Source organism: Pholcus phalangioides, unplaced genomic scaffold (assembly GCF_987345545.1).
Source record: "Pholcus phalangioides strain wild (caught in Gottingen) unplaced genomic scaffold, Ppha-v1.0 ptg000003l_1, whole genome shotgun sequence".
NCBI lineage: Eukaryota > Metazoa > Arthropoda > Arachnida > Araneae > Pholcidae > Pholcus > Pholcus phalangioides.
This window is the reverse complement of record NW_028301596.1, coordinates 13,039,116-13,063,322: the sequence shown is the minus strand read 5'-3', so window position 1 is coordinate 13,063,322 and position 24,207 is coordinate 13,039,116. Positions and strand designations below refer to the sequence as shown.

At 38.5% G+C, this 24,207-nt stretch overlaps 1 protein-coding gene across 6 annotated transcripts in view; it reads right to left on the bottom strand.

The window, feature by feature from the left end:
• LOC149088113 (uncharacterized) overlaps nt 1-24,207 on the bottom strand; it is a 156,602-nt gene that overhangs the window by 32,936 nt on the left and 99,459 nt on the right. For 5 of the 6 annotated variants that reach the window (XM_089244535.1, XM_089244543.1, XM_089244526.1 and 2 more), the window contains exons 2-11: nt 21,232-21,618; nt 15,579-15,724; nt 15,407-15,492; nt 13,006-13,156; nt 12,867-12,897; nt 11,208-11,360; nt 7,365-7,458; nt 7,107-7,230; nt 3,997-4,067; nt 1,756-1,813 (exon numbers count right to left, since the gene is read on the bottom strand). In XM_089244535.1, coding sequence (XP_089100661.1) covers nt 1,756-1,813; nt 3,997-4,067; nt 7,107-7,230; nt 7,365-7,458; nt 11,208-11,360; nt 12,867-12,897; nt 13,006-13,156; nt 15,407-15,492; nt 15,579-15,724; nt 21,232-21,566 — 1,249 coding nt within the window. In that variant the 5' untranslated portion in view covers nt 21,567-21,618. The remainder of the gene's footprint in view (nt 1-1,755; nt 1,814-3,996; nt 4,068-7,106; nt 7,231-7,364; nt 7,459-11,207; nt 11,361-12,866; nt 12,898-13,005; nt 13,157-15,406; nt 15,493-15,578; nt 15,725-21,231; nt 21,619-24,207) is intronic. The other variant, XM_089244569.1, reaches the window with a different exon arrangement.

Below are 24,207 nucleotides of genomic sequence, written 5' to 3'. Positions count from 1 at the left end.
AAAAGAAGAAGTATTGGGCACATTCATAAAGGACGAAATGAACTAGAAAAGAATCTATAGATTCTTCCGTCATTTCGCTTGAAAAACAAGAAGTTTTTGTTGAAGTGAAAACCAAGGGAAAAGAAAAATCATTAGGGAAAAGCATTAATGAGAGACCAATAGTTTCTTTCCTGGAAAATAATAGACAAAAGCAACGGGTTCTGGTTTCTTTTTCGAATAACGAACCAAAGATTGATAAGAAAAGAAAAAAAATGATTCTTTTCAAATATTTCCAGTGAAGTTTTGTTTTTTTCAGAGCAGAAAGAGAGAGAGAGAGAGATGTTCTATTCTGTGTGTAGTTTCAAAAGCTTATTTACAACAGCATTTTTCGAACCATATCCATTGTCTGAGTTCCGTTAATGAGAGTAAAGGCATAATTAAGAGGCTTCCATGGAATTACGTTGGAAATTCGCAAACTCTTCTACAATCAAGATTTAAATTTATATTTACCACTAATTTTAAGTTCAGTTTCAAGGATAAATAAAATACGCTGAAAAGGGGTATGCCTCTATTTGAAACTAGAAATGCCATCTTGGATTGATTTTCAAAAGCACGTGACTGTTGAAAATTCCATACCGCGACTTCGCGGCAGGTAAGGAATTTCGTGGGGATGCGACATTTCCTTTTAATGGCTCTAAGAAGAGAATGTATCGGAGATACCTTATATGCACCCATTCTCTGGGATGCATTCTCGGAATTCCGTCCAATATTTCGCGGAGAATCATATATTTTGTGATGTTTATGCAGCCGAACCGTTATGTCTGAATGCATAATGATTATTCATAATGTTGTACCGCATTTCTCTTGGAAACTGTCCGAGAAACCATTGAAGGTGAGGCAATCGCAGTTAAGATTTCGACTACCCCTGGGGCGCTAGTAAATATAAGGAGTGAGGAGGATGATTCCATAATTTCCCTTGCCGCATTTTACTGGGGAACCGTTGATCCTAGAGACATACTTCCAATTAGCAAAAAAATATCCAAACAACCTGTACAACTCAGATACGTCATTCATGTTGCAATGGATTGTACAGTTATTAAAATATAAAAATTATTTTTTTTTTATAAGAAAACCATGGTTTTCAAAAACCCAATGCGAAAGCTGTTGCCCTGTCTTCCTTGAGGCCAAGAAAAAATTCCCCGTTTCTAAGTGCAATATTCGCTGAGATATTAGAATTTAAAAAATCCGAGAAAAGTTGGGAAAGAACAGCATAAACTAACGGACAACGCTTTTTTTTTCTCTTATTTATGCTATTCTTTCCCAATTTCCCCTCGATTTTTGAATCCTAATACATCTGCTAATATTACACTTAGCAACGTTTCCAACTATTTTGAGAATAGATGTGGTAACAACTTTTTTAATTGATTTTATAGGCAACCCTTTGCAACACGAATGACGTATCATATACGTTATTTGGATACTTTTTCTAATTGGAAGTATGCCTTTAGAATCAACGGTTCGCTAGTAAAATGCGGCAGGGGGGGGGGGAATTATGAAATCACCCCCGTGCATATTTCATTGCAAGATGTAATACTTAAAGGACAGAGTATTTCATGGTCAAATAAGTCAGGAGTGGGAGTGTCAGTATTAAACTGATGTGCATGCAATGTGACACACTTCTCATAGAACTTTGGACCAAATCCCGTACATATATAATAAATGTTACAAAAATTGACATACAACAGTAGTAGTAGTAGTAGTAAATATGCTTCTCACCTAAAGATACGTGTAGTAAAGGCACGCTACTTTTGTCCTTTGAGGTAGGCGACTGCATCTGCAGAGATAAAAACGAGCATTTATCACAACATGAAGCAAATGCACATAGTTATTTGATTATTTTTTCAATAGCGCAACATTGTGCTGTAGAAATATCATGAAGAAATGGATTAAGGCGATTAACGGATACGCAGCGGGTCAGTTGAATTCTTAGAGGAGGTACAGAAACACTACCACCTCCAGGAAACAACAAAACAGCGTTTGCCAATAGTAATGTGAGGATGCACCACTCGTTCGGGAACGCTTCGATATCTCCTTGAGATGGGGAGCAGGGTGTGTCCGGTCTTTCAATGTTCAATAGTAATGTGAACGGAAGAAATAAGTTTCCCTGTTTCTACTTCTGTACCTCCTCTAAGGTTATACACCAAGGGTGTTCAACCTTTAGAAGAGTGCGGGACACTTAATTGAGTGGTCTAGAACAGCACGTAGGTTACCAGAGTGCCGGTTCTGTAATGTGCCGGTTATCACTTAATTATTCTGTATATGTGCCGCGGGATACTCAAGTGACCTGAAAATGTGTCTCGGATCACTTAAGGGATATGTAAATCGGCAGGGGTTGCTTAAGGGCTCTGGAATTGTACCGCGGTGATCTTCAAATGTGCTACAAGTCACTTGAGTGATCTGGGAATGTGCCACGTGATACCTAAGTCAATTGAAAAACTAGTTTGATCATTACTAATCTCTCATAGTTTGATGGCAGCACTAAAGATTCGTGCACAACACTAGATACGCAATCAGACAGTAAAGGCACACATGCACACTTCCGGCAGAACTCATTCGGTAGTAAATAGCCCATGACGATAGACCGGTGTTGTACTCAATTTGAAAGAAATTAAAAAAGGGACACACTTTGATAATTTGAAAATGTGCCACGGGCCACTTGAGTACTCTAAACCTGTGCCGCAGGCACCTCAAATGATCTTTAAGTACGTCGTGGTTCACTTAAGTGATCTGGGAATATGTCAAGGACCAATCAAGTGATGTGGAACTGCACCGCTGGTCACTTCAGAGATCTGCTTCAGAAATCTCACATTTTTTAAATGCGCCACTTAGCTCATTTTCACAAAATTAGGTTTGTCATCGCGGGCGATAGATTGAGCATGTGTGTTATACACAAACCCTGCCTATGAGTAATATGGATTTTTCCTTCCCACCACATGCGTATGGGCGATGACGACCTAACGTGGTACAGTCACGACGTTCCGAAAACGGAAGCAGCTGAACTGGTTAAAAAATTGATTGTACGAGATTGTGCAGTAATACAGTGTCACTAAGGATTTTAGGAGGCACTCTGCAATACGTACAGGGTGGTTATAAATAAACTGACACTACTCAGACGGGGGGGGGGGGCGTCTTAAGAGCATCATGGGGGGCCCCGGGCAAGATGATTTTTCTTGACATCGCCAAATCATCGTTCTCGTCAGCCTTGCCAAGTTTGTTGTCAATTTGGAGAGATTTACATAGAAAAGCATTGATGATTATTTACAGGCGAAAAATGACATAAAACATGATAAATAATGACTATTTACATAATTTTCGTAACAATACGTTATTTGGACCATCGGCTGTGATAAAAAATCGCCACTTTTCATCTGATGAATACATCTATCAGAATTTGGCACTACATACGTCTGAGTAGCGTCAGTTTATTTATAACCACCCTATATTTTGTAAAACAGTAGTGCATGCAGTTATATGCTATAACCGGGTTGTTTAACCATTAGTGTTGGAAAATACTCTGCCATCCTCCATATTTTCCAAGCTTAAGTTCCTGCTCTCTTCGAACTTTAGAGTAGGCACTAAAAACTCTCCCAATATCTACACCAAATAAAGATGGAGGAACCACGTTATGACATTATATCGATCTGGCCCGTCGTAGGCTACCGGGCAAAGTGATATTTCTGAAGCTGTTCTACCTAACTAGGAATCACTTACCAATTCACATGCTTACTCAAGAAAATCTTAACCAGACTTAATTATCACGAGGGCACCGTACCGGGTGGGCCCTTGCGTTAAGACGGCATTATCTCTAATAGCGTGTGGGGTTTATTTGTGGTTAAAACGAAATCACCGGGTTCTCTACCTGAAATTTCTACAGAAGTGGCAATATTAAAAGAAAATCTCTCGTAAAACATATAAATTGATTCTGTTTAAACACAAAAATAATGAAAATATACATACTATAGACACCCTTGATTTACAATCCGGAACATGATCCTTACATGAATTGTCATGGACAGTCACTTGACAAACTAGAACAGAAAAATTATAAGATCACGATGTCCGTCCCCGATCCATTTAAAAGTTTCATTTTAATATAATCATCAATTCTCCCCCCCCCCCCACATGGGAAATACTTTTCCCAATCACCGCGCATGCGCTATGAGATGTCTTTCTCTCTCTGTCTCCTCATAATATTTAAATCCAATACGTAATAAATTTACATTTGAAAGCGAGAAACGTTTTATTATGTGAGGAATCGGTGAGACCAAGGGAAAAAAAAAAAACGTTTATTCTAAAATACGATCTCATGAAATTCAAAATAACACGAGATTCCCGAAGAATTTATTATTCCGGAAACACTTGAAGAAACGTTTTGGAATTTCACATGGAATTTAAATTTATTTTGAATAAATTATTATATTTTTGTAGGTTTATCGGAATCTTTTGTCTTGAGCCTATCTATCGGGTTACATATATTGATATGACTTTCTCTTATTGTATTTTAAATATGGAAATCGTTTGAATATGGAATGTCTTATAAGATCGCTTCTATACAGAGTTCTGGGATTTAAATATTTCGATTCACAATTGAAAGGTAAAAAAAACCAACAAAAATATGGTTATTTTAATTTGTTTATAACCTTAAAATGAATATTTAAATTATTTAGGACATGATACGGAAGGAAGTGGTCCACAACAGGCAAGGGTCGCGAGTGAAAGTACTCCAATCCTTAATCATTTCGATATCTCTCTACAAATACTTTAATAGACCTTGATATAAAATGTTTGAGAATGGAATTAGGCATAAGATGTGTTTTTTGACTAAAATTTAGCAGTGATCAGAGCATCTCAGTCGATACGCGAAACTAGCTAGAACACAGGATTTTATTAATAATTATACTGAAATATGATTAGTTTCTTAATTTTTTTACAGTCAGTGTACACATTCCGAACGAAACTCGTATTATTATCTCACAGGATAAAACTGCACAAATAACAGTTGTAATTTTATTCTAAGTGTTATTTTAGTTGTTGAGATAAAGTAGGAGAAACTTCAAAGTTTTGTCACCAGGGGGCGTTACTGTTGCTATAATCTTGTAGTGAGTGGTGGGCTTAGTATACCTGGTATTTTATTCCATTGCTTTAACTTCATCCGTTCACGAGTTATGACCATTTCAATATCGCTCGTATTGTAACATACCTGCAGCCTCTTATAATCATTTTCTAACACTCAGAATCATCTGGGATGCCCGAGAGCAAAATGATAAATATTCAGAAAAATTTAGAACATGGGTAATTCCACATAAACCGGAGTAACTCGTGAAATAATGCACACACGATCATGAGAGTAATTTAGGGCATAGTAATATGGACAAGCGCAAGACGATATTACAAGTTGTAACGCCACCTGGTGAATAATTGGGGAACTTTTTAGTACCATCTTGAAATCCAAGCAAGATAAATGAAAATTTAAACCACCATGTTGCAGATCTGTATGAAATTACGTATAAAATTTCGTGATTTATGAATATGTGGATAAAATTATTCTAAAATTTATTAGACTAAATAAAAAGACATTACAAGGTAAACTGAGGTAAGTGGAAATTCGGGGGTAAGTCGAGCCACACATGATTTGAAAAATTCAGTTGGCTTCTAAGAACGATATCTTGGGGAATTTTTCTTCCTTATTTTCTCTATTTTTCAGTAAAAATGTAAATGGTACGATAGTTGCTCTTACAAGGTTACAAGGAGCTTTCACATGGAGAAGTTAGGTTTTTGGTCATATCGATTATACCAGTTGTGAACTTTACATTTCGACTATTTTTGAAAGCACGAGTTAGTCTAATATCGATTTTTTGGTGTCAATTTTTTTCCTTTCTTATTATTTTATCTGTCTTTTCAATATTATCATGATATGTTTTGGTAAAGTAGGAATTATAGTGTTTCACTTTTTCCTCCGTTTTCCCTGTGCTGAGGTAAGTGGAATTTAATGCATTTACACTAATCCCGCACCAATTTGCATTGGTTTTATCCACAGTGGTATGAATGTGAAGAAAGAGGTAATACTCATGAGTCAGCACTAGCTTCTTCTACAGACGTAAAAGATGAGCGTCTCGAAATAGAAGAAGAATGAAATATCATTGACATAATGTCAAAAAAACATTTCAGAACCAAAGGATGATGACTGGGTCCTTGTCAAATTCACTAATAAAAAGGCAGTAAAAATGTTCGTTGAGCAGCTAACCGAAGTTGAGACTCGTCGGGAAACAAACAATCGTTACCACATTTATCTTTCGATGGCCCAACATTGAAAGGTGGAGTATCATTAAAAGTGATGAAGTTCTATCCTTCCCTTCAAGCTGATGACATTTTTGTTCGTTTAATCCAGAAAAATTGGCATTGAGGTTGAAATAAACACAAATATATGAACAGAAACTTCTAAAAAATTCGTTAAACACGTTAAATCGAGGAATTTGTTAAATCAGAGTTCATTATATCTCGAGGTCCGAGTGTATACATGGAACATAGAGGTTTAATGTATTTCTTTAAATAAATAAATAAATATATATATATTAGCTCATCTTACAACAATAAATTTTATATTGAGGTTACATTTTACATTTTTATCGAATAGGACAGGAGGGAAATTGGGTTGAGAGAAAGATGGCAGACAACTTATTTTACATGCATAGACGCAATATATTTTATTCCGAATCGGCTGCAACACCCAGTGTTTCCCTACATGCATTAGGTATTAAAGAATGCCCGAATCATGTTATAAAGGTACGAGCATGTCGAAAAATGCATTGATTGAACCATGGTAGGCAGAGTAAACTTTCCAAAAGTCACTGTTCAAACCAAAATGCTATCGTTGCTAGACAGTTTTGTGCCCGTTTCACATATTTTTCGAACTTTGATGGAGTTTTAGAAATAGCTTATTATGACTGTCGGTTATTGAATAAATAAATATGTTAAAATCTCTTTGATGTGAAATACAGATACGCAGAAAACTGTATTTTGATGTGATAAATTTGTAGAGACAAAGTTTAGACACGCTATTCACTTACTTTCACATCGAATAGCTGATTTGTTCGCCAGCGCTTTGTTGCAAGTATCGCAAACAGCGGCTGTACTGCAGCATATTGCAACAAATTGATGAGTCGAGCCTTTCTTTGAGTCCTTCTCTTTATTCTGGGAAACAAAACAAACAAACAAAAATTAAATTATTAACATAATACAGGAAGGGATACAAAAACTCTACGCAATAAAATTCATTAATTTTGCAATACAGTGTTAGAATATTGAAAATCCAGAAATTTACTTACTCTTTTTTTCCTGAAAAATAGACTTCCCCGTTTCTTTCTTTTACTGAACGGTTTGTCATCATCGCTATCCTGGAATGCCCCACCCAGTAAGCTCCTTCAAAACAGGGAAGAATATCAATTACGCATGAATTCATGGACCAAATAAATGTCTATTTGTATTGAAAAAATATCAATAAAATAAATTTTTATTTCTTAATCGAGTTTTTTTTGAAGAAAAGCATGCGTTATAAATGCATAATATTCATGCCGAAGGATTTCCAATTCAAAATATTCATGCATCACCAAGCCAAGCAAGATAGCATTAAAAAAAACTCAATGTTCCAACATGACTGAATTATGAAATCATCGGGATACCCACACGGTGATACGCTTTGGTGTCTTGTCGGCCGAATGGGTTTGGATCCTAAACATCTACTCATTCTTAGAGAATATTTGGTAAGTATCCTTAGGCGAATGTGAAATTTTTTCTTTCTCATTCGGCTGAGGTCTGAAAAAATGCTTAAGGACTGGATCCTAGTCAGGGACGAGGACGTGGTACACCTCATGGTTCTGGTATTATCGATCGTTACGTAATGACCGTGCTCCGACAATATTGGCCAGTGAAAGTTATTGAACATCGACACCGTTTTATGGTTTCCGTCTGATAACTTAACTACGTGTTGGAAAATTTAATTGAAATGCGATATACTGATATATGATATACAGGGTGATTCCATAATTCCCCTTGCCCTATTTCACTGGCGAACCGTTAATCCTAGAGACACTTCCCGCTTAGAAAAAAAGTATCCGAATAACATGTAGAACCCAAATAAGTCATTAATGTTGCAAGGGGTTGTTTACTTAATAAAATTTGAAAATTAATTTTTTATACGGACACCTTGCCCTCAAAAACCCGATTAGGAAATTGTTTTCCTGTCTCTATTGAGGCTATAAAAAAAAATCCTACGCTTCTAAGTGCGATATTCACTGAGATATTTAAATTCAAAAATCGAAGAAAAGGAAGAAGGGCATAAACGAGGGAAAGAAGCGTTGTCCGTTTATTTATTCTCTTCTTTCCCAACTCTGCTTCGATTGCGAAAAGTTTCAATTCTATATATATTGTTACGAACTATGGCGATAGATGGCGCAATCCTTTATCGCAACCTTCCGTTGGCAACGGGGCTGACACCGGTTTCGGTTAAGCGCTCAAATGCCTGATTGGTGGAGGGCGTGTAGAGAAAAATCCAGAAAGTCCCGCCCCTCCAGACAGTACGGTGGTGCTGCCGACTAGGAAACTGTAAGATAGAATTTTGTAGAATGTTCTATTTCTCGAAGTTTCTGTCGGGGTTATAAATAGTGCGGCGCTCACAAGATGGCAGGCTAGACAGGCACAAGGAGATTCAGTCAGATGTGTTTGACCGTTGAGAAAGTTGTTAGCTCTCTGATTACGTTGTAAATACGTGTAAATCGCTGTTCTGTAAATAAATCTGTATTTGTCCGTCGAACCGCTTCTTGTTTTGCAATCTCGAAGTCTTGTGGAAAATTATCCGGAACAATATATATATAATGCATATGCATATATAATATCTCAGTGAATATTACACTTAGAAAAGTGGGATATTTTTTTTGGCCTCAGGAGAGACAAGGCCTTTTTAATTGGGTTCTTGTGTACAGTCTGTTTGTATGAGATTTTAATTCTTGTATTTAGATAACCATACAACCCCTTGCAGAATGAATGAAGTATCTAAGTTTACGAGTTTATTTGGACACTTTTTCTAATTGGAAGTATGCCTCTAGAGTCAACATTTTCCTGAAAAATTATAGAATCACCCTGTATATGATTTGTATATCAATTAAAGGTGATGGAGAAACGAATTGTTAAATTTTTCGTAATGCATATCAGTATTTTAGTAATTTTTGAATCCACGTAGATTATCGTTAAGAAGTAAACCGAAAATGGTTCGATATCTAATCGTCATCAGAGCTGCAGAATTACCTTGAGCAAGATTGTGGGGAGGTGGGGGGATTAATAATGATCAGTGAGGAATTCCTAAAACTATTATCAAACAAAAAATAACGCAAAAAAATTTGATTGACAAAGTATATGATACGATTCAAAAGACTTTGTAAAAACTTTTAGAAGTGACAGGAAACGCCAAACACAGCCATATTTCCACAAAGGAACGCATAACAGAGAACGTCGCTAAAGAAAGTGAGGGAAAGAACTAGATCTCCTTTTGAAGTAAGCATCAAATGGATCATCAGCGTCACACAAGCATCACAGCATCACCGGTGTCGCACATTGCATCATTGAATCACCGGTACAACATACATCGTCTCACACTTAACCTCTTTACGATCATATGCGTAGTATCACGTCCAAACATCAGGGGAATAAATTCAAACTTTTTTTTCCCCTCACTTTTCAACATCGCGTAGCAACCTAGCGATCCTATTATCTATGGAAGTTTCTTTTTCTTTCCCTCATTTATTAGTAAGAAGCCTTTCCCTCCTTCCTCTCTCATGTAAGAGCGAAAGGGAACACGAAGGGTGAGAGTGAAAAAAAAAAAGACAAAAAAAGAAAACGTTTATCTCTAGCTTTTCTATAATAAAAATAAATTTTCCTTTTATATTTTTTCTTTTACCCCCCCCCCCCCCGCTCCTTCTTCCTTTTTCTAACGTGTGGTTAGCTTACACCAAGGTTACCAGATTTATCGCCGATTCGTTAAATAGCGATAACCTAAATTTCTTGCCAAAACCTTGTACGAGAACTGGTTAATTACAAGCACGCACCATTACTGAGCATTGTCAAACAAGCATCATGACATAGTCGATATCACACATGCATCGCTGAATCCCCCGTGCTATGGTATTTATTGTCTCGCACGCATCATAACATCGGTGTTGCCACACGTACATTGGGTTCGCACTGCTGATCCCCATTGTGTAAATCGCGACAAAATATTTTATTTGGCGGATAAATAGAAGATTGAATTCACCAAATCGCGAGTGTCCATTTGGCCTCTTCATGGTCGAATTGGCCATTTGACGCATGTGCAAAAATCCGGAAGTGAAATTTTTGTTTCAATCAAGACATTGGTCTTCAGCAATTTGTTATTCAGCAACTTTCGGTACGGTTCCAGAGGAGGATGGGGACGTTGACGTGAGGGGGGGGGGGTGATCAACCTCGCCTGGAACCGCGACAAGTTGGCCGCAACCCCAGGAGCCTATATGCAGAAAACAACCTATTGTTTGAATACGCGTCAATTTGGCTAAGGCTCTCATTTGGCTACAACTTTTCTAGGAAACCCCGATTAATATAATCGCCCGTGTCTAGCATGTTTCACTCGCTCACATCATTGCATCGCCGGAGTGTCACACATGCATCATTCTATCGCCTGTGTGCGTATCACTGCTGCATCATCACAGTGTCGCACATGCATCAAAGTCAAAAGCGATGACGACGACGATTCTTGCCACGAGGTTCGTTTTAGGGGTGGAAGGTGTTCTGCACGCATGAATTTGAGAGTCCTCCGAGAAATCCCAATCATCTACCTAGAATACTAGCGAATGTTTTGTTAATTTTGAATGACGTTTACGGGTAACGTTATCCATACGAACAAGATTCATATTCATGTTCTCCATCAGCTCTCAAAGTTTTGACTTCGGAGAGAGAGAGTTTTGAACCAATACATACATATTTCCCATACAATATCACACAGTAATAACTTTTTGAAACTGAACAATGATGAGAGAAAGAGAGAGAAGAGAGCTATAATATATAGACAGAGAGAAAAGCGATAGAAAGTCAATACTATATATTTGTATCGATTGTCGAATTTTTTTTTTCAATACCTCACTTACTGTCTGAGTAAATTTGCTAAAGATCTTTGCGGTATAATAGTGTGGTTCATCATCTCTTCGGGTTCGTCTTCCTCCCTCAACATCGCGATCGACGACGGATCTTTGAGGTTAATGTGCGAAAGTTGGTTCGTGCTATACGACGTCGACAAAGGCCTACATATAGTACACACAGTTCGGTATAAAAAGTACACAATCTGTTTTTTTTTTTTTATTAGAATCATGCCATCATGCAATGCAGTAAAATAACATATAAAACTTAACGTTGTGCATATTCAAAATTTATTAATCATACTAAAATAACATATGTGTGCAGTGAACTCAAATGATCTTACATGCATCGACTGGCAGCATAAACAGGGTGATGTGTACTATATATGGATTCATCAACTCGATGGGGTATTACAGTAATACTCCTCTTAACGGACACCTCCCCACCTCCAGATGTGGTCACACCTCTTTTTACGGCCAAATAATAATTTACCCTTTGTATAAAAAGTATGCGTATCAAACCCCTGATTAACGGTCATCTCCCTCTTCTACGGACAAATCTTTTTATCCCGTCGGTGTCCTCAAAAGAAAGGTTTTACCGTATTTAAATGATGGTATTCTCCAATGTTGTGTTCAGTTACTACTGACCACTTTTTTTTTCTTGGGTGTTGAAAAGTTCCCAATGCCCGTTTTGTTGACAGGAAAGAAGGTTTATTTGTAGTCCAATTATTCGACAGATTCTCGTTTGGAAAGAGGATTCGACAATTGTTATTACACCTTAAACATTATCGAAAATTATACAATTACTGCAACAACAACTTAACCGTTCATGCACCTCGTACATATTTCTCTGCGGGATTTCTAATGAATCAGTACATGCCGAAATGTGTGTTCTAAGTATATGTATGGCTTCTAACGTATTTATGTTGTCAGAGTTGTGATGGTTTGTGTTCTTGCTCATGCTGCCATCTATCTCCCATATTTTGAAGTGAAAATGGAAATTGTCTGAATTTTCATGTTTTGTAATTATCGTGTTGAAGGTCTACGGAGAGACTCTAACAAGTGCAGATCGGCTTGCATTCGCGTTTCGAAGTTGGAAAGCCGCAGAAAACAAAGTTCAGCGGACGGATAAAATTATGGTAGAATGTCCCGTAATATACAGGTCATATAGTCACTCTCAAATATACCAGTTTATGGGCCGCGGACTGTAAAGGTGGTGCGTCCCTGTGCTACAGTTTGTCACATTCCGCCGTCTTCGAACTGAGCAAAATTTTGTTTTCAAAGCGATAACGCACGCACTTTACTCATTTCAAACATGAGTAGACAATCTTTGCTGTCAAGACAATCAAGCACCACATGTCCGTGAACTGCAGACCTAGAATATGCGAGACACGATGTTTGTCGAATTATTCTCTTCTCCGTCCACAAAACCATCAATGTAACGCGGTAGTCTCTCACCCTGCTCCTTCGGCCACTTGAAGCATGTAAGATTTCAGGATAAAATATCACGTGCTCAAAACATCTGTGTTGTATAAATTTCATTGTATTTCATGCATTCATCCATGGTGTTGCAATTTCCACCATGCATTAGGGAGTGCATTTCATATTTGGTGGTTACATAAATGAAAAACCTTATAGATGTGTTATTGAATGTTTCCCACAAACACCTACCTTTCTTTGCCGTCTTTGTCTCTCCTGCGAGCTGTAATGAATATTTATGAAAATTTGAGTAAATTTACCAATTCACAAAATATTTGAAAATTCTTATGAAAATTAGAAGAAAAAAAACTCATGTTTGTACTTGACGCACCCATTTCTTGTATTTCTTGAGCGGCTATGATCGAAGGAGTGGACATCGACTTCTGGAGTGGTGTACGAGGAGCTAATAGCCATTCTTCGTCTCCTGTCGGTTGGCTACTGGTCAGTCCAACGAGCGAATGCTTCTTCTTGTCGTCACGGACCTGGAATCGGAAATGTTTATTGTATCTACTGTAAGGGTGCTGAAACTTTTGGAAAGTGTGAATCAGTTAATCCGTTTAAAAGAGTGTCACGGGACACTTAAGTTCTCTGGAAATGTGTCGCGGGCATCTTGAGTGATCTCTGTAATCTGCGATCTAGGAATGTGCCGTGAACCCACTTAAGAGGTTGAGATCGCGGATCAAATGTGGCTCGCGGAACATGAGTTGAGCATATATGATCGACTGCAGAAGCGGACACGGGAGTGGGAGTGATCGGTTCACTAAAACATTGTGTTATTGGCATATGTGAGAAGGCGGAGGTGGATAATATCCCAACATTCATTTTACACACCCTCGGTGAACACCCCACCCCATGTTCCAAGAGCTTGAATCCGGCAATAATCTACTGACGTAATTGTTGTAGTACAGCACAATTTCTTGTTCTTGGATCAGCTGAATTTCTGACAGAGGCAACGGTACATTTGCTTTCAGACAAATGAACGCTACCGACCTGACTCGCAAGCACCAGGAGTAACGGTTCATTTTACACTCACCAGCAATTGAATGAGCGACACCTGGCGTTTTACAAAAGAGACGTAGTGAGCGACTCGTGTTTTCGTGTCTGTCACGGATAAGACGTAAGCAGTGCTCTGGCAAGGCAAAGAAGGAGTGTTGCTTATAGAAATGGGCAACGCATTATGGTCAAGACCAAGGATTTGAGTGCATTTGTCGAGGAAAAATCGTTGGGGCTCAAAGTGTGGGCCACTGGGAAATCCACGTGCCTCGGTATCAAAGGTCTATCGTGACGTAACATCAATACCGCTAACAGAAGCCCTGCCAGGGCCAACAGCAGTGGACAACAGCGTGTGAATAAGCGGGGTCGACGTCAGCTGGCTCCCATGTGCATCGATTACTCATCGATTTAATGCTGGTGCACCAAAATGTGTAAGTAGCCATACCATTCAGAATCACCCCCTCCCTATTGGGGTATAGGAGGCATTCTCCCCGAAATCTCATTCCACGTGCGTTCAATTCAATTATTCTTGAGCGTATAATGCAAGGCGATATCACAGTTTCGGTGTAATAATATCTGCTCAAACAGCGCATTTCTGCGATTCGACAACCGTCTTATTCCCGTTCCACCCCGTGTTAAAACACCACTGGAAGCATGGATTCTTAACTAGGGGATTGTAGTCATTGGAGAGATTTCCAGAGTTCCATGAAATTGGATGGGCAAACAATTAACTCATTGTGCAAGGCATTGCTCTATCAAAACAAGCTCATTGCTCTCACTACATTACTATAACATAGTATTATTCTATAACGGGGTTTCATACTCTTCATGTCATTGATACAAGGGAGTCCGTGTTTTTCATATTACGAGCACTAAAGGTCCGTGGATCAGAAAAGGTCAAGATCCTGTGACCTAGAGGAAGGCTACATCCATATGAGTGTAGGCCTATTTTAACAATGCAGACAGCAAGAAGCATCTCAGAAGAGGCTTTCTCTGCATGCTATCGAGATCTTCATTTTTTGAAAATTGATTCAAAAACTAAACTGAGAAAAAACCCAATTTTTTAACATATTTTTGAGATTTGGAAAAAATATTCATTGAATAGTTCTTCAGTTATTGATTCCAGATGCAACAACTATAAATTAATATTTGTTTGACATTTGTGTGAATTTTTTGACGTTTTTCCTGAGTCATGTATGTTCACGACAGTATCAGATCTAAGCACAACATGCTAATAACACGACGCACCAATGTAAATAAACCGCGAAATAGTTTAAGTAAATAATGATATTTTTCCGAACCAGAAAAGGAAAACAAGTACGATCGTTAATCGAAAAAAAAAACGTTCACATCGCAAAATTCGTATGAAATACTTTTGCAAGCAGAAGTCGAAACATTGGTTTAATTCATATCTTTTTAGAAATTCAAAAATTCAATTTTTATCATCGTTTCAATTTTCCTGAATAACCAGTCAACATGTAATTTTTTTCCCACCAAAAATGTTCTCCCGCACTCCCGCTTGGGAACCACTGGACTAGACCAATGGTATCATGTCTAACACAAGTCTATCAGTATTCAGTGTAATTGAAAATACGATAAATGAGAGAGTGGAATATTCATGAATATTACAATGACCGCAAAGAATATCAAATAATGAGTAATGGTGGCCTGCCGTGAGATATAATAGTGTATATACCGTGAGTTTTGAAAAATGGCTTGAAAAAGCATTGATAGCATACCTTTGGAATGTCTTCATCGAATTTAGATTCATGAGCAGCTTTGACTTGGTCGCATATGGCCATCAGTATGTCTTCTTTACTCCCGGCTGCAAAGAAATCACAATTTTTCATTCGTAATTGAATTGCCCATAACGAATCAGGCAACAAGTGAAGTAAGTGTAACATGTCTCACCGGAGAAGCTTCTCTGTTTGTCCTTCATCCTCTCTACGAGGCTCTGAGGGCTGCTGTCATTGGTTTCCGTGGCCGGAGAGTATGGACCGTCCCTTGCATCGTAGAATATTTCCTCGGTGTCTGAATCTAGGCTGCTCAAACTCCAGCTGTTCAGACATGAAATTATATGAAAGAGAAGAACAAACATTAGTTACTATAATGCCTATCCACGGAGAAAACATAGTATAAAAAAAAATGTCTTTTCATCAGAAGGATCTTACCCTCGATCCCAGTGCGAATATGTCCGTCAATCTGTCAGTTAGTGTATGATGCACATCTTTAATATTTATTATTTATGTATGCACATATTTAAGAATACCTTCACGGCTCTCCGTGTTTCTAATACGGCGTCCACCTGTATCTAGTGTAAGTAGTCTACTCGCTGTGTATTGGTGAAGTCCCGGAATTTTAATGAACTTTAAGATACTTTCAATATAATTTCTTTCGATTGTGGAAGATGATGAAAGCAGTTTCTATATGAGGTACGTACGCTCTTCAGAATACACTTTGTATTGTCACTGCTTGACTTCTGTGCTTTTTCGAAGTGTGGTCCACATTTAATGTCAATTGCCGTTTATATCCTCCGACGCTTTCAAAGGATACGCTCGCATTCTACATATTTTTAGAGGGCATGTATGTGTAGACCACCGACATATTTCTAGGAGTACGCAAGCGCAAGCCCTTAGCACATATTTATGCAAGAATCGGGGAGGGGGGGGGTTTAAGCAAGCCTCGAACGTGTTAAAAGGTATACGTTCACCTTCTAAGTATTTCTAGGGGATACGTGCAACTCTTACACATTTGTAGAGAGTAATCACGTCACTCAAGCATTTCTAGAGGGTATGTAAATCTCCCACGAATTCCGATGAATACGTTGACCTCCGCAAATCAATCCATACAATCGCTTTTTACACATTTCTAGTAGTATGCAAGACACCCCCCCCCCTCCGACATATCTAGACGTATCCAAGGCTCTGAAGTGTTCCATCGGATACGCAAGTATTCAACGTGTTTCAAGGGATTCTCCTCATTTTTTAAAAGGTACTCATTTCAATGAATATGCTTGCCATCTACGAATTTCTAGCAGTAAAGTCTCTCAACTGATTTTTGAGGTATCCAAGTTTCCAGCGTGTTTCAAAAGTTGCCCCATCCTTTCTTATGCATTTCTGTGGGCCATGGATCCCGAGAAGGATACGCTTTTCTCTTCTGCGCTACTACTCAACTGTACATGTACCTTATAAACATTCCTCTTGAGGGTTGGGGAGGGGGGATTCGCCCCGGTGCCACAGTGCGCTGCCAAAAAAGAGGTTGGAATTTCTGATGAATTGGTTATAGGCAGAGAAGGAGTTGTGCGTATGTGCGGCCCTAACGTAATTATGTTGTCCGAGTTTTCTGTTTCGTGTTACACTATAGTGCAACCACCTTTCTTTCTTTCAAACCGAGCACAACTCAGTTCTATCGCCATCTATGGGAGATTTACTACCTAGTGAGTTGTGGCGGATGTGTAACTGTGTGTATGTGTGTGTGTGTACCTAGCAGTCTGGAGTGCGTATGCAGTATTGTTTGGATTTTTCAGTGCTGTCATCTATATTTTAGAAGTAAAGTGAGTGATGTGTTATGATTGAATTACATTTGTACTGTTTGTAGGTCTGTTGCTCTCTGTGGCGAGAGTAGTGCAAACATCTGTCTTCCATATTTTGAAATGAAAATGGGAAATGCCTGAGTCGGCCTGAAATGGCAAATGCGCATTTAATTTCTACTGAAAGCAAGCTCGACGCTTTGGAACACATAAGTTTACTCTCAACGCATTTCCAGTGGTAAGCAAACCTCCGACAGATTTTTCAATGGACACGCTCATATATCCGCATTTCTAGAGGCAAGACAAAGTTCACGGGTGAACACTGCCAGTGGTTCTCAAAATGTGCGACGCGTCTCCTAGAGGCGTTGCCAGGGCTGTCTATATTTGATGTGTTCCATTCAGGGGTGGGGGGGGATTCTTTTCTAGAATAATCTGAGGAGCGCCACCGGATAAACGTTGGTTGGAGCAAGGAAGTCGCAAGGTGGCAAAAGTTTGAGAATCACTTCTGAATGTACCTTTTTTTTTTTCTCGCCTCAGCGTTAACATGATAAAAATATTATTACTGTGATCAGGGATAACCATAGGAAACCCGACAAGCTTTCAGTTGTCGGGATTGTCTACATTCATGTTCTTTCTGCGAAACGGAGATCGGAACGGACATGTCAGACAGGAAAACAAAGCCTCTCTTGTTAGATTAGAAGAAAATAAGATTGGTAATTATTGATAATTATTAAGATTAGTAAGTATTAAGAGTATTAGAAGAAATTAAGTTTAGTAGAAAGTAGGGGAAAACCGTATACATATATACACGGTATTTTTTTTAGCATTCAGTTTCAGATTCATATTCTTGTCGATAGATGGCGAAAGAAAATTCGATCGGAATTTCTTGTGTACGTGTATTGAATTTATAATAATAGAGACATTTAATAAAAAGGAAATATCATTTTATATCTTTTCCCTTTGATCTCTATTCGGTCAGCAACAATTTCCCGTGAGTATGCTGATTAAAAGTGGCAATTGTTTATCATTTTTTTCATTTCTCTCGTAATTTTAATTAGAAGGGAAACCGGAATTTCAGATGGCAAAATGCCATAAATACCTATTTTCAATTTTTTTGTTGTTGTAAAAAACGCCTTTTTTGAATTGTCCTGCCATAAATGCCTATTTTAACATTGTTTCAAGTTTATTCGTGAATTTGAGAGGCCATATTCTGTAGAACTTGAACATTTGGAGCATCGGAGAACTTCAAAAGACTTGATCTTTTTGAAATCTTTAACGTATTAATTATCATGAGAAAGCCCCCCACGCCCTATTTAACACGAATAGGTGCAAATGTCTTGAGAGCAGATAGAAAACTTGGTGTTGTCCCTGCATTAATTTTGCTTTCACTGGATGGTGGTGGACATGAATGTTTTTGTTTCAGGCGAAAGCAGCCTGATTATGTGTGAGAGAAGTTGAGAAAAATTAGAAGTTTGTTTCTCCTTGTAACAATCTTGCTCATGCATTGGACTGCGTTATATACGCATAGCTGATCGATCACTGTCCCAAGAAGTCGTCAGTTGACGTCTTGCTCACCCAGGCTATGTAGGAGTACACTATAGAGGGCACTGGCCCTGTGGCCCATATTGCACGGGATCTCATTTTATATTTTTTTAACCACAAATGCATTGAAAACAACCATGTCAAGTTATTTTAAGAATTTGGTATTCGATTGCATCTCGTAAACATTCCTCTGGGAATTTCTACCAAATTGGTTTTACATGCAGGAACGTATTGTTTGTGTATGCGTAGCCCCACATACTATTCATGTTGTTGTGAGAGGCCCGCTTATTTCGTGGAATACCAGTGCTTTTATGTGTCTTTCATATTTTCAAGTGAAAATGGCAAATGCCTGAACTTCCATGCTTTGTAAGTATCGTGATTGACGCATACACATATTATTGATCAGATTCATACAGACGTCTATGTATGAGCAAGGGAAGGCAAAAGACACAGCGCCAGACGGAGCTTGCTTAACATTGAAAACTCGTATTTGGGAGAATTTTTTAATTAACAAAATTGAAAAATTTCCAGATTTATAATAACTTATTGAATGTACACATAATTACATACACAGTGTAATAAATATGCATCTGGATCGTTCATAATCGAAACGAGTTTTAATGATTTTAAAGTACGCTTTGTATACGGCCAAGGCATCGTTTTATATATGAGCGAATTCTAATTGCCCAATCCTTTTTCGAACGTGGATCCGGAAACTAATTGCCTTCGAGTAATTAGCAATTGCTTTCGATGTCTTGTTAATTGTCTCGAGGGAGAAAGAAGTGCAACTTCAATGAAGAGGCGAGGGTAGGGGGAGAATATGTGACATCTTCACTTGGAATTAATTGGCTTAAGCATATTTTATTTTTTCGTATTACTTGAAAAAAAAAGTATTATATAGTAAGAAATCGCTATCGTTTGCAATTAGATTCCGAGCTCATCAAATTACATTTCACCATTATAGCTTTCCATTTCGATGTTTATTTGGCATTTCATTGGGAAAAAAATACAGTTGATTGGAATTAACTTTCGAATACCGATTGGATTCTTACAACATGAAGTACAACATTCCTCTTCTTCATTCTGGAATGGAACGTTCATTTGAAGTGCGAATCCAATAATGTTTTTCTTAGGCTGAAGATTGTACCGGGTTCGATCGATCAAGAGAGCGTCTTATCTTTATTATTTTATATTACATAACGATTTCAAAGCCTGTATATACATATCAAATGGTTTTATTTTTCATTCTATAGATTTATGATTTTTTTCTCTGAATAGTTATGTAAATGGTTATGAGGTTGAATAAGACAAATAAAATTGATAATAGTTATTTGAAATAGTTAGCTTAACTCTCTTCTGGTGACGATAGTCTGTCTTATTATCAAAACGCGCCGAAAAAGATGTTTCATAATACAGTCAAATTTGGTTAATTCGGAGTCCAAAGTCACTGGCAAAAGTTCGAATTATCCAACTAATCTATCCAGAATCCGTAAAATGACTACAAATTACAACTCCAGTATCAATCCATCAATCAACTCGTTTTTGATCATTTTTGTCGCACCACGGTCATTTTCTGCACACGAGGGCTAATTAGACAGGGACCTACAATTTATTGCCGATTTCGAACGACAGGCTTGTTTTTTATACTCATCGGGGAGGTTGGTCAACGCCATCTATAGCTAGAAGGTGTTTGGTTGGTGCGCTAACCCCACGATGGGGAGCACTCCCTGCGGTAGCAATTTTTTCTGCGGTCATGTTGCCATTTTTATAGTACCCCTGTGTCAAGAAAGTTTTCTGACAAGGACGGACCGGGTATCGAACTCGCGACACCTTTAAACATATTAAGAAGACACCAACGAATAAGACAAATACACGTGTAATTGTTTAGTTCGTTATTGTTTAGGCGCATAAAAACAAGTGTTCTCGTTGTGGTCTGGAACACAGAAGCTCATTTCAAGGATGTCCGAAGTGGCCCTGGCCTAAACCTAAGACCCTCTCTTTCACTCCTTCGGGTGAAAACGCACCTCAAGTAGAAAAAGAGGTTAATCTATCTCATAGACTTCCAAGATAAAAACAAGGAAGCAAACACTCAGCCCAGGGTAAGTTTTTCCGATGTGGCTCAGCCTAAAAAGGTGGTAAACAAAATCCACAAATTTGTGGGAGCGCTGAAGAAACGTCCTATCCCTCATACTTTGAGTGGGGAACATGCTTCAACAATGACCTCAACAACGGAGGCCCAGGACCCACTGGTCCCATCACTGATCGATGTAGAATCACAAGAGCCGTCGAAAAAGGTTGTTGAGAGGAACGAGGACACTATTGAGCATGACCAATTGGTGTCTTAAAATTCTCAAGCAAAGTTGATCAACTCTTCTACCTCTAAACATCCTTTGGTATTTTAGGCGAGTATCTACCGCGCCCATCAACTCATTTTTCCTTCATCACAAGAATTGGTATAAGCCGTTCGCACTCTATTCAAACGATGGAACTTACCATTTCTGCACGGTAGGTTTCGGGAGCTGTACGTCTTCCCTCAGCGACGACCAACTCTGACGTCTGACGAGTTCTTTCTTGAACTTCCTACGCGAGTATTTGATGGTGTCGATGCTCCTCTTGCGCAGCCTCAGGCGATCACTTCCGAGCAGACCGATCCCTTGCCCGTCGCCTTCGTCGTCCCAGGGACCGAGGAACTCCTGAGAATTCGACGGAGTGATGTCGTTGATCTGGATCTTCACGTTGGAATCGACGGTGTCTCCATCGCCCGTGTATGAGTCTGACGACACCGACATCTTCCTGCTCGCGAACAAGCAGTTCTCTGATTCCGACATGTTTTCTTCTTTCTCAGCCTTTCTCTTGCTTCAGCAGAACATCCGTAGCCATCTGGGGAAAAATATGAAAGCATTATAGTACTAATAATTAAAAAAATATATATATATTTATCAACGCTCAATGATTCAAGTCCTACACACTAATGCACTTATTTAACTTTGAACATTCATTGAGCGACTTCCATTTCTATTTTTCAAGGTAGATGGCAGCATCTCCCCAACATTCCAACATGTACCAATTCGTTCTGCAGAGGAATATGGACGAAGTAGTACATGTGTGTTTTAGTAGCGTCTCCCGAACGCAAATACAGTGACAGATAATAATTTCATCGGAGGTTCTCACTGATACATCGATATCACTATGGGTTCAACGACTAAGGATTCAAAATTCGTGAACATTTTACTTGTAATTCCTAGAGATAATTCCTATGTAGTTATTGAAATAAAATTAAAAAAATAACTTTCATAAGGACACCCTGTCCTCAAAAACCCAATTAGGAAGCTGTTGACTTATCTTTCCTGAGGCCAACACAAAAATCCCGCGTTTCTAAGAACAACATTCGCTGAGACATTCAAATTCAAAAATCGAAGAAAAGTTGGGAAAGAACAGGATAAATGGTAAAACACGTTTTAGTTCCTCCCCACCTTCCATATATCGAAAGATAAATTGGTTTTAAGCATAAATTTGTTTTTTTAATAAAATAAAATAAACCTTTGATACAGGGAGTCCGTATCAAAGTTTATTTTATTTCACACAATAACTAGTTATATATATGCAATATGAATGACTTTTCTTTGGTCTACGCCAGAGGTTGTCAACCCTTTTTTTCTAGTCGCGAGCACTGCCTGTAACCATCATCAAAAGCAGAGCACCCTTATGGCAAGTTTGACTTACCAGTGAATGAGTTGATTTAAATCCTTCAATGCAATTGGTACAAGTTGTTTTCTCTTGTTATGTTGATCAAATGCTCGCGAGCACGATATCAGACACGGGCATCGAGGATTCTGGGTGCTTTAGCGAGTACCGTGGTGCTCGTGAGCAACGGGTTGAGGATGCCTGGTCTACACGTTATTTGGAATAACTGCTACTACTCTTTAGTTCTGAATTCCAGACCTACTTTTTCTTAATTGGAAGTACGTCTCTAAGATCAACGGTTCGTCGATAATTTGCGATACGTGCTGTTAGCTATGCACCCTGTATACTGTATATAATAATCAAGGGTCATTCAAATATTACGTCAGCATCGATGGGGGGAGGGGGTTACGACCTTTTGATGACGGGGGGGGGGGTGTTAGATAATTCTTACGCCCTCAATCACTCTTTATAATAATATGAAATATTCTTAATGACATCTTACTCGGTGCGCCAAAAACGAGAAAAACCTTTCGATAGTTTGTGGGCACTTGAAGTAGCATTTCCCCTATTGATAAGTGCTCTACAGGGCCACTTTAGTGATCTGGAAATGTGTCCGGGCCACTTAAGTGGAACTGTGTCTCACATCACTGCCGCGGATCACTTAAATAATCTGAGAATGTGCCGCGGGTAACTTGAGTGATGTAGAACCGCGCTGGGGGTCGCTTAAGTGCTCCAAAACTATGCCACATGTTACTCAAGGGATCTCTAAATGTGTCACGGATCGCTTAAGTGTTCTGGAACTGTGCCCCGGGTCATTTAAGTGATCATTAAAATGTGCCCCGGGCCCCTTAAATGCTCTGGAATACTTAAGCGATTTGTAAATGTGCCGCTTAGTTCATTTTTACAAAATTAGGTTTGAGGAGGGCAGGCTGCATCAGATAACCCCCAGGGCCATATTTGGTCCGCGGGCCAAGGATTTACCATATATGGCTTAGAGGGTGGGTCGCAATGAATTTATTAAAGATAAATTATAAGATTTGACTGTTTTTCACGTGTTATTTAACTTTGGAAACAAGTAAATTTTAAATTTGAAAAAACAAATTGAGTTCATAGACTTCAAATAGCATTGAAATGAACAGAAATTGATTATAATAACATATAAGTATGAAGGTATTTTCTTCGAAAATTTCAATTTGAAAAAAATAAATTTTTGATCTCTTCGGGGAGGGGGCACGAGCCCCCTATGCCCCCCCCCGTGTCCGTCTCAGATCCCACCAATATGCGTTAGGAATAAGAGGGGGCAGAGATGATGACGAAATTTTGCTGACAAGGGGGGTCGAGGGAAGTCAAAAATGGCTAAAAATTTGCTGACGTAATACCTGAACGGTCCCTCACGAAAAATTCTAAAAATGTTGGAAATTTTGAGAAAAATTAGTTCAACAATATGCAATGAACAACGCTTAGTAAAGACTATAAAACCATGGGAAAAATTTCTTTTTGATAAAAACTCCATCTTAAATAGTAATGAAAAGTTGTGACTTCATTATTTGGTGAATCGAAAACGAAAGAATATCGTTCAAGTTTTACGACAAAATTTTTGATCCCGATATCCTCATGCAAAAGCCTTTCTAAAAGTTCGCGTTTTGCTCTCCTAAAAGAGAACAAAAACAATAAATATGAAAAAAAAAGCAATTTCCCGTCCAATAAATAAAAACAGTCTCTATGGCTTCTACAGTCACCCATAATACAATATAATACACAGCTGCGGCTGTATCTTCCCATTCT